The 11,493-nt window shown below is 45.8% G+C and overlaps 1 protein-coding gene across 1 annotated transcript in view; it reads right to left on the bottom strand.

Moving 5' to 3' along the window:
* PEPD (peptidase D) overlaps nucleotides 1-9,275 on the bottom strand; it is a 140,706-nt gene extending 131,431 nt beyond the window's left edge. Inside the window, exons 1-3 of the mRNA XM_066194888.1 lie at nucleotides 9,227-9,275; nucleotides 4,032-4,215; nucleotides 2,679-2,806 (exon numbers count right to left, since the gene is read on the bottom strand). Of these exons, the coding sequence (XP_066050985.1) occupies nucleotides 2,679-2,806; nucleotides 4,032-4,215; nucleotides 9,227-9,243 (329 nt within the window). The 5' untranslated portion in view covers nucleotides 9,244-9,275. The remainder of the gene's footprint in view (nucleotides 1-2,678; nucleotides 2,807-4,031; nucleotides 4,216-9,226) is intronic.
* Nucleotides 9,276-11,493: the final 2,218 nt, after the last annotated feature.

The following is an 11,493-nucleotide window of genomic DNA, read 5'->3' on the forward strand; positions in this document are numbered from 1 at the left end:
TTCAGAGTCATTCTCAGAGTGTGTTTCCGCCTCACAAATGTCGGAGGGACAGGGGCAGAGGCGCAAGCCAAGAGACAGGCAAAGTGGTTCTCTTACTTGAAAAGGTTTTTCCAGCCAACAGCTAAGAAACTGGCTGGCCCAACATCAGGAGAAACGCCCACAGCCATAATTTAAAAACAGAGCAATGTTGTTGCGATCCCTCTCATGAACACAGGACCACCAGTCCCACAATTACCCTCAGAACAATTCTGCAACTGCCACCTTAAGAGGCTTTGGGGGTTTTCTGGAGAAGGTCCATAGCCTGTGAGTCAAACTAAATCTCTCCTTGCTTTTAAAACTTCAGAGGTCATTTTGGCTTGAAGGACTTCCGAAAGGTAGCCTTACAACTATTTTTACACATCTTCGGAGCACACACATTCAGCATGACGTCCTACTAGAGCTTTAACACTTCCAAAGTGGCAGTCACCCTCAGCACCAGCACTGCCGACCCCAGCCCAGAGCGGGGCATTCCCCACCGCCACGGGACCCGTCCTGCACAGCCCCCAGGCACCACCTCAGCATGCAGCACCACTCAGAGAAACAAGCGCAGTGGTGGGGCTGGAAAAAAATAGTGCTCATGGTCTTGTTTGCAGACTCATGGTCTGCCAATCTCCGAGCAAACACCCTCAGACCCTGCAATGGCTTTGGCCAAACTAAGACTGCAATTTGAATGGAGTCAAGGAGCCCCATTTTCATACTCAAGGCAAAAAGATTAACCCTTCTGAACGACCCATTATCCACTCTATGCTTCAAAAGCAACTCAAATACGTGTTCTTCAGAAGCGAAGGCACAATGCTACATCAAATGATACATTTAGTAATGCAGCAGTGCTAAAACTGTAGTAAAGAGCATTTTGTATTAATTTTAAGAGAATCTATGTGTTTCTCCCCAAATTCACAGATTCCCACACCTGCCTTAAATGTAAAACAGAATAAACACCAGGCAAAGCACCTCCACCCTATGCTATGAACTAGCAGAGCAGCTACAGACCTCTGTAAGATACCAACCTCCCAAACACCACACAAAGCATTACACTGATGTTAAATGACTGTTTCTCCAGTGGGTAGACAGTGCCTTCCACGGGCTCAGAAGGAAGCATTTCCAAGGAAAACTATAGTAACCAACTGTAGTGGATGGAAGGCATACTGATTTGTGGCTTTCTTTCAGTGCTAATTTTGAGTTAAAATTGAATCTTCTGGGAAGGAACACAACCCCTAGCAGTGTGCAGTACCCACTGTCATACAACTTATGAGGCAGAACTGCTCCTGACTCACAAATGAGTTATTCACCCATCCTCCTTCTGACAAGCAGAAAAAGTACATGACCACAGCTGACAGAAGAGAAAGCACAATTCAAACAGAGGGATTCGGGCAGGGTAAGGAGAAGAACTTAGAAAACAACAAGGATCATTTGTTAAACTCTGCAAGAAGACACAGTGACAATAAACCACTTTTAACTAGACTTAATTAATTCTGTAAATTGACAGATAAGTGCTGCACAAACAAATCAAAAAGGTCACTAGTTACAAGCACCAAAATATTTTGTTTGAGAATGCAAAATGAGATGCTGGAATTTCAATAATATTTTTAAGCTTTTTTAGATTAGGCACAATCAGTGTGGGTATGAAACAGCTGTTTTGAACTAGCAGAAGAGAACTTAAGAACTTAAAATTGTCTATAAGTGGGAACAGATTTCAGAGAGTACACGTGGGGGGCTTACAGAACCTGCCCTCCCAGACAGGTGTGGCTCGCAGCTAAAGTATTTCAGACAGCAGTATGCAGAGTTTTATGCCATCACAATTTCAGTCCCCAGACAGGTCTAAGACAGTGAAATTCATATAAACTCTATGAGAAGACAGCAGCCATGCCCTGCCATATGGTCTGGCACAGCTCAGCACCTGGGATCAGTTACAACTGTTTTTTCCTTTTCCCAAAATTAGCATTAAAGGTGATAGCTTCAATTAGAAGTGAAACAGCTTGACAGAAGACTAAACTAGAAGCAATCCAATGTTTGAGACAATGTAGATGATACAGAAATTTACAGTTTGGTAGAGGGTATAAATACAATTAAGACTGAGAAAATAAACGAATACATAAATCAATCCCTCCACTACTGTAGCACTGTGCAGTATTTACTACAAAGGTGGGTGGAGAGATGTTCATGGCATACTCATAGAATAGCATTTAAATCACATTTTCCTGTCCATGAGCTCATTTTAAAAAAGCCTGTCAGAGGCTAAACTACCTTATGCCACTCAGAAAGCTTCATTAGCTCAGGCTGCTGCAAACTGGCAAAGCAGCTTGAAAAACCTGCTTTATATTATTTACCTTGCTTGGGCTTAACACAAGATACTGACTTTTCTTTATGGTTCACCTTCCTCTCAGAGCTACCATGAGATTTGTGGGTTCCAATTCTAAGGGCATTGTGCTCCAAATGATGGTGGATCATTTCATATCACATGATCAATATCAACTGATTATGTTTTGTATCTTTGTTTGTATATATCACTCTTTATTTATCATTCCCATGGCATGGTTTGGTGGAATCTGATTAAATGACACAACACTGGAGCTCTACAGGCAGTTATGTTATATAAAGTACTTGGATACACCAGAATGCAGTTAAAAGATAGGTCTTACTTTCCCATCCAAACAGCATAGCTTTCAGGGAGTTGTGGAACAAAAAGCATAGATCTTCCAGTATCAACATCTACTGCTCCAAAGCAGCCTGCTTCAGTTACTCCAAAAGTCCAGTGAAAGTAAGATTCCTAGGTTAAAACAAAATATATTCTTAGACCTCACTTCTACCAGCTCTAAAAACACACTACAGTACATGTTAATTCCTATTTCCACATATCTGGAAGAAGTCTCTTGCTTTTGGAGGGGGAAGAGTGGTTTAGGTCTAAACCTTTTCAGACTGGTTAGTTTTAGGTTAGAATAATACAAATCCCTCTGCTGCTAAGTGGAAAGGATCAGAGATTAATACACTACCATAAAGAGGTTAACTCAGCACAATAAGCATACACCAAACATTAAAATACATTCCGCCAATCAAGAATTAGAGAATGCATTATCAGGGAGAAACAATCATGTCACAAGAGACAAGGCAAAAGCAGAGTGCAGCTTTGTTGGGTTCTGAAGGCAGAGTGCTGAAGTGAAAGCCCAACCTTCCCCAGAGAAGAGGAAGCTGCACTAGGAACAGCCCTTAGCCAAGAGTTATTTTAAGAATAAGCAAGCAAACAAGAAAACACCCAACAATACAGGATTTAATTTTGGTAAGAACAGGCATATGCTCTAATACCCTGAAAGGTGCATCTCTTCTAAAACCAGACTAGTAACTTCAATAAGATATGTGCCATCTAAATTGGAATTTACTGGGTTTGTTTCTTCATAACATACAATAGCTCAGTTAAATTCACAAAACAAAGTGCTGCAGAAACCACGCAGGGTATGGAATATGGATAATTTGAGTTCTTTTAAACCAACATCCCCAGAATGTGTTAAGTCCTACTTGTGACAGAAGAACACATGGGTGTTTAAGGAAGACTGTAATTTACAAAGACACGTTGTAAATTCCAAGACATAGGCTGCTGTTTTATAAAACCATGAAATACACTTTTCTATTAATTAATTCAGCTTAGGTCTACTGTAACATGTTTTATTACACAAAGAAGCTTGTTTTTTGGGTCACAGACAAGACTGAAAAAATGGAGAAATATTCCACTGCTGTCTTCAAGATTAGATTCAAACACTGATGAGCAGTAAGGCCTTGAAGAGGTTTAAGCCCTTTAAACCAGATAATGAGCCTGCACGAAAGCACTGAAAATGAGAGCAACTCAAAGCAGAAGAAGCAACGTTATAAAGAAGCCAATTTATTTAAGTGAAGCAAGACAACGCACATCTGAGAGATAAAGAGAAAACAATTTAAAATCATTTAAAAATTCATGCAGTCAAAGTTAGTTTCTTAATTTGAAGTTCTGGTTCAGGTCTTACCTGGCGAAACACAATGCCAGTATCAGTACAGTATCTCTGGGTTTCCTCTCCACCCTGCAGCAGGACAATTGAATTCTTCTGCACATCCTTATTCTGTCTCAGGCGCTCGCACAGTCGTCTTCTGTTCAAGGCAAAGAGTGCTACAGGCACTTTCAAAGTCTCATTCCCAAGCCAAAAGGAGGGTCTAGAAGAGATGTTTTCAATTGACAGTTAATGGCAAAGACAGTGGTTAGCACAATTCAGATGCACAGCGTTCATTAGTTTAGTTCAACTCCACTAAGAGGAGGCTCATCACTCACGGGGCAGGGATGCTGTCCACACACATCGCTCTCAGGCACCACCGAGCACTGCTCACACGAGTCCCAAAGGAAAAAGGGGAAACAGACAAGGCTGGCTGCGGCTACAGCCCACAGCACGGCCCTCACTGCACCCCTTTGGGTAACACAGCACAAAGCGACTACAGCCCGTGGCAGCTGAGGACAGGCAAAGCAGGAGGGAAGAACTTAGTTCTGAGTTGCTGAAAACAAAAGTGGAAGTTTACCTTAAGTCTAGCAAACTTCAGCAAGTCCTTCTGGGAAACAGGGAGTGGAGAGAAAAGATGATGGATAGCAGACACAGGACAACTGCATTTCCCATAGACAGGATCTGCCAATCTCTTTTCTATGTATGTATGTTTACTCTTGCACGCACACAAGCAGCTTCAGACAGTGACTGAACTCAAAGATCTGGGCTCAGGAGCATGGACTGGGTACCCCTGCTGGTCCCTAGGGCAACACAAATGCGCTGGGACAGCCCAGAAAGACTCTGAAAGGCTGTACTCAACACAGCTGCAACTGCAAGGATACAGTTTAAAAGCAGAGAGCTCGCTGTTACTAAGTAATTTTATATGTTGAATGCAAAAGCCAAATTTAAGTCTTCTTCACTTGAAGCCATTTTATGTTCCATTCCAATTTTGTTAACATCTATATTGCCTCACCCTTCACATAAGACTAAAAATAAAAAGTTTTTTTTTAAAACACCTCTCAGTTGCCCCATCTCTGAGTCACAAAAAGAGTATAATCCAACAGTTGAAAGTACCTCAAGAATATGTGGCTGATTCATTCACCTTTCAGGTCCATAACTTTTTGGAGCTTTACCAGTAGAAACACTATAGCTTTTCTAGGATATAGAGCAGAGGGAGGAGTTTAACCTGATGATATGAGAAGAATCTAAAAGCAGTTTGTTTTGGGGGTGTTTTTTAATGCTTAATACAGCAAAGCTGTGCTTTGGAGCTTCAGTGTTAGAGGTGACCAGTAAAATTTACCCATAAAATCCTATTATTTAAGTCCAATTTGTCCCTCCATGTCAGCTTCTCCAAGACTGACTGGATGGTCACTTTCTATCAGCTCTGCTTTACAGGAGATGCCAGAAAGGTGCAGTTAACTTGTAACTATGTTAAGATGACAAGAAATTAACCAGAGGACTTAACCTCCGAGGAGCAAAGCTCCACATCTTAATTATTATATAGCTTTCATAGGCAATCTGAAAGGTAACCTTTGATTTATAGCTGCATAACCTCCTAAAAGACTTTATCAACCTCAGAAATGTAAACCCTGTAATTTCCTACTGCAGCCACAGCATAAAAGATCTAATAAAATACTTTATTTTACTTGCTTATAACCACTTCATGTAACAGCGTAAGTAATTTTAGAAGGCAAAAGACTGTTCTTGCTAATCCAATTTTCAAAGTATCTGCTTACAAGTTCAGCTGATTGATGGTGCACAAACCCCAAATGTGTTTATTTTTACTCCTTCCAACACACACCTGACAGCCCAGCACCAAGGCAGGTAATGAACACAAGGGCTGCAGACTACCTACTGCAGCACATCAGCACAGCATGTTTTGGGTACCTATGCCTGAAGGAAAAAGGAAACAGGTTCATACAATCCTAGCAAAAGCTACTGGAAGTTTTAAGTCAGACAGTGAACCTTAAACTAAAACTAGGCAAGGCTTTCCAGGTGCAAAGCTGTGGCTCAGTAATTCAGCAAGGCACAAGAGGCTGAAAACACTGTTCTTCAACATGTTTATCCCTTATCCAAATGAGACTCAAGGAGAAATAATTACAGCAGGCAGCAATTCATACCACTAGTTTTACAAACTACCTAAGTGTGCCTTTTACGGGGATCTTAATGCTAAAGCTAAAATGCATTCTAGTGCAAAATGATAGTTCTTGTGCACATTTTCTCTAAGTGAAAGTGTGTTCTTCCTTGGACATAACAGATCCCACCTTCCCTGTCTGAATATGATGCCACAACATTAATCCACAGCAGAGCACGGCCTCTGCAGCTGTTCTAGAGTGGGACAGTTTCTTTAGGGGCATGGCCTTGGTCTCTGTGCTCAGGCTGCTGTAGAAACCACAACAGCTGAGCATGCTGGACCCTGCAGCAAGGGCTGAGTGCTGCTGCAAATCCTGCTCTGTTCTCAGGCTCTCTGCTGAGCACTCATGTTACTTCATACCTCAGACAGAGTGAGCTTGCCAGGAGATACACCTACTTTCACAACTGGAATCCTGCACAGAAAACCAGCTGGGTTTTAGAGAGAATATTCAACTTAGAGGAGTTTGCTTCTTCCACAGCCCTTGGTCTCTTTCTCCTCCTGCAAGCACCCAGACACCAAACTGATGGCACCCCCATGGATGGACTGACAACACGGCACAACACCCACAGGCGCTGCTTTGCCTGCAGAGATCTCAGCACACCAGAGCCGTGCACAAGCTTTCCACAGCTAACACAGAGTTTTCTTCAGAGACAACACTGACAGGGGCATTTAAGTCTTACAAAAAGGTGCATGGCTGTACACCCAGCTTTCCAATGCAAACAAAAACTGGGAAATAGAACTCTCATATTATGCAAGACCACAAGAAAAAAATGTCACACATAGGACTGGCTGTTCAACGACTTGTAGCAAATTGAGCGGATATGTAACTGCCTCATGTGTATCAACCCTACAAATACACATGTAATTACAGTGTAAGCAGTGTAAACTATGGTATCTGCCTTGGAACAAAACTGCCACAAAATTCTCTCTAGGGAAGAAACTACAAGCTTTTCATTTTGGTCCATGATCTCTAATCACTCAGTTATATCCCACAAGACACACAAATCACAGAATCATAGAATGGGTTGGAACAGACCTTAAAGATCATCTTGCCCCACGTCCCTGTCATGGGCAAGGGCACCTCGCACTAGAGCAGGCTGCTCAAGGCTTTGCACAGCCTGGCTTTGAACACTGCCAATGCTGGAGCATCCACAACCTCCCTGGGCAACCTGTTCCAGCAGCTTACCACTCTTACAGTTAAGAATTTCTTTCTCATATCCAGCCTAAATTTCCACTCTTTCAGTTTCTACCCATTACTCCTTGCCCTATCCCTACAGCTCCTGACAAACAGTCCCCCCCCAGGTTCCCTGTCGCCCCTTCAGATATTGGAAGGTGCTCCGAGCCTCCACACAGCCTTCACCTTTCCGGGCTGAACAGCCCCAGTTTTCTCAACTTGTCTTCTTACAAGAGGCACTTCAGCCCTCTGATCAACTTCGTGCCCTCCTCTGGACTTGTTGCAGCAGAGTTACCAGAACTGAATTAATACAACACACCAGCTGGTCCTTCAAGGTCAGTTTCTTCTGTCAGCACAAGGACTCCGGCACCTCCAGCCACAAACTCAACCCAAAACTCTGATGTGAAGTTACACATTTGATAAAGAAGTGTATGTGATACAAGCACTGCTTTGTGCTGCACGCCTCTTTGAAACTACGCTAGCTTCTGCAAATAAACCTTAGCCCGTGCCAAAAGTGGATACTTGCAGGAACAAAGCAGGGCAAAAGAAGCTCAGCTCCCTTGTTGTCTCCAGTCTGGTAGCAGCATTCAACCACTGCTCAGTCTGGTAAAGGCCTCCCACAGCAGCTGGCAGTTTCCTGCTGGCTGTCACATACAATTTTTATGATCACTTAGGCCCAAGCTCACAGACAAGCTCTTTTATTTTATTGTACTGCAAGTGAGATATAGCTAGGAACATTAAACTACATCTGTTTCTTTAAAGGATATTTTTCTTTCGCCTGGAGCTCCTGATTTTCAATGCTTATTTCAGGAGTTTTATATTTTAGAGAGTGTACATTCTGGCACTATATGATTCATCTAATGTTTTGGATTTGTTGTAAAGCAACCACCAAAACACACCAGTAACCAAAATTCCTATTTTATTTCTGGTTTTCCTACCATTTTTCAGTTAACCTCTTGTACTTTTGGGTTTTTTTGAGCAGGAAATTCATGGACTGCCATTTCTGTTCTACTGAGATCCCACAGAGAGGATCCAGATTTCAATGAAGATGAGAAACCACTGAAACTACTTTTCAGTAAATTATCACTTGTTTGTTGACTGGGCCTTTTTTATTTGTTTGTTTTGAGCAACAGATGCAACAACGTCAGCCTGAAGCCTAAACAACTTTCAGTGCTGTTTCCACATCCCACGTGTGAAAGCGCAAGAGGCCCATGCTAACAGCAGCACAAGGAAACAGGCGACAGAACCAAACAGTAAAAGCAACTACGGCTGTTCAAGGTATAAAATGGGTATTTTCTTCACGGCCAACTCGGTGCTCCCTGTCAAGCAGAGGCTGGAAGTCCCGGCGCCGCTCCGTGTCCCGGCTCCCGGCGCAGCGCGGGGCAGGAGCTCCCGGGGCGGGACCGGGCCAGCGCCGGGGACCCCGAGCCGGCCCGACCCGCCCAGGGCAACTTTGGAAACTTCCCCCTTCGTTTTGATACGCTACGGCACCTTCCTACAGCGCGAGAAGAAATGGCTGAATTTTGCTTTAAAATGTGCGAAAACCCTTGTGCTGTGTAATCCAAGCCGCCTTTAAGCACCCCTTCCAAACCTGAGACAACTTAAAGGATAACGCAGGCTGGGGACGAGGCACTGCGAGCCAACCCGCCCGTGGGACCCTTCACAGCTCTCTCACCGCCCCGCGCAAACCCGAAACGCTCCGGGGAACCGCGGGTCCAGCGCACGCAGCCCGGTCACATCCCATGCCCTGCCTGCCCGGCCCCGGACACCGGCCGCCCACCGGAACCCGCGAGCCTCCACCGGCCGCGGGGCGCCCCTCGCAGGGAGCGGGGTGCCGGCGGTCCCGGAGCCGGGGGTCCCGGTGCCGGTCCGGCGCGCACTCACCCCGCCGCCGCAGCCATGTTCGCTCGCCGGCCCTGCGCGGTCACGTGGCGGCGGCGCCTCAGCGCGGAGCGGGCGGAGCGGCCCCGCCCCCTCTTATCACGGCCCCGCCCCGCTCCCCTCACGGTCTCGTCCCGCTCCCCTCACGGCCCCGCCCCGCTCCCCTCACGGCCCCGCCCCGCTCCCCTCACTGTCTTGTTTCTCTCCCCTCACGGCCTCCCCTCGCTCCCCTCACGGCCTCCCCTCGCTCCCCTCACGGTCTCGTCCCGCTCCCCTCACGGCCTCTCCTCGCTCCCCTCACGGTCTCGTCCCGCTCCCCTCACGGCCTCGTCCCGCTCCCCTCACTGTCTTGTCTCTCTCCCCTCACGGCCTCCCCTCGCTCCCCTCACGGCCTCTCCTCGCTCCCCTCACGGTCTGGTCCCGCTCCCCTCACGGCCTCCCCTCGCTCCGCTCACGGTCTGGTCCCGCTCCCCTCACGGCCTCCCCTCGCTCCCCTCACGGTCTGGTCCCGCTCCCCTCACGGCCTCCCCTCGCTCCGCTCACGGTCTGGTCCCGCTCCCCTCACGGCCGGGCCGCCCCGCCGCAGGGCAGGCTGGCAGCGCACCGGGATCCCCCGACCCCGCGGTATCGTCCTGAGGGACCATGTGCGGCTGCTCCGGCCCTCCGCGCGTGCTGGCTTCTAAGGAACAATTCCAGGCCTCGAAGCCAATATAACATAATGTAAATACAACCTTTGACAGGGATTGCTGCTCTACGGCTGACCTCTCCTCAATTAATGGATGCTCAAAAGTGCACTTTATGTGCAGTTGTACTGTATTCCCTGCAAGAGATGTTTTCCGCCTGCATTTTGAAGTGGTGAGGGTGTTTAACAGCAGTCTTGGGCATGGTGTGCTGGAGCTGTCATCAGCCCTTGGGCTCGCCCCACTCTGCTGGGTTTTTTTCTATTCACACAGATTTTGTCAGAACCCGAAACTACTCGTTCTTGCCTCAAAATTACAAGATACCTGAAGAAATTATCATGGTCCAGGGTTCACATGTCAAGTAACTCAATGCAGTTGCAAAAGCAAGGACCGAGGAACACAAAACACTGGGTAGGAATGAGAGATCGGAGCTCTGCTCGGTGACCTGAATGCAGTATCTGCTGCTGTGTGCAGCAATTATAAACTGAATTTATTATTTACCCAGTGATAAATCCAGCTCTGGGTGGGCAGGTAACCCTCCCTCCCTGGAATGGAAGCGTGAGTCCTTGCTCTTGGGCTGCTCAGGAATGCCACTGCTCTGTTGGTCTGGCACTGATCTCAAAAGAAAATACTGTGATACCTGAAATATTTGGCTGCTGCACAGGAAGGGTCTGCTTCCACAACAAATGCTCAGGAAAGAGAGGAATGCAGGGCAGTGCAAAGGCAGAGTATGATCATAAAATACATGGAGCTTAAAGTTCGTGTGTGTTATGAAAAATCAGTGCACTGTTACCAAGACACATGCACAATTAAGCCCCTTTTTCTCGTTTGGTCATCTTGTCCTCTAGAAGTTGTGAGAAAAGTGCAGCTACTCATGCACCGCTGGCTCTGGAGTGGTGTGTGAGAGCTGCAGGGCAGTCACAGGCAAAGATTGACTTCAGTAAGTCTAGATAGGCACATGTAAATTGATAAAACTAGAAAAGTCAAGCAGTCATTCTCTAGCTCTTTATGTTTTTACATCCAAGAATCAGAGACCTTGAAAGCTTTCTTTCATGAACTGCACATTTGACAAGTAACGATACTTATTTTGGGGTCCAGATTCATGGATAAAGCCTCATTTTAGAAAAGATTGATAAACTGGTGAATTTCAAGAAACTTCCCTCAGTTTTTGCAGATTGGGAAAAGAAAAAAAGTGATCTGTAGTGAAATATTTTACTGCTTTCAGTCCTACAGAGGGGCTTCCTTCTGCTTAGGTTCCAACAGAAGCACTGGGAGGGGGCTGGGAAGCTCACTTCCCTTTTCTTTCTTCTCTCAGGACTAGAAAGAAAAGACTAAAGCCTTCAAGGTACTTTTCCAAGTTAGTGGCTTTGGGCATTCATCCTTCCCTGTTCCCTTTTGCCTACCCCTACACTTGCCCTCTGTAAAGGTCTCCTGCATTGCAGTACCTGCTCTCTAAAATGGGTTTTCTGGGTCTCTGTCCTGTTTATTTTAGTTTCCTTCTTGGTAATTTTACCTACCTTCCAAAGACAATCACCACATTTAGAAGTTACCTGCAGTGTATTAAATCTCAACAGGAAATAAGACTACATT

Source organism: Chamaea fasciata, unplaced genomic scaffold, assembly GCF_029207755.1.
Source record: "Chamaea fasciata isolate MVZ Bird 193981 ecotype frontalis unplaced genomic scaffold, bChaFas1.0.hap1 SCAF_12, whole genome shotgun sequence".
NCBI lineage: Eukaryota > Metazoa > Chordata > Aves > Passeriformes > Sylviidae > Chamaea > Chamaea fasciata.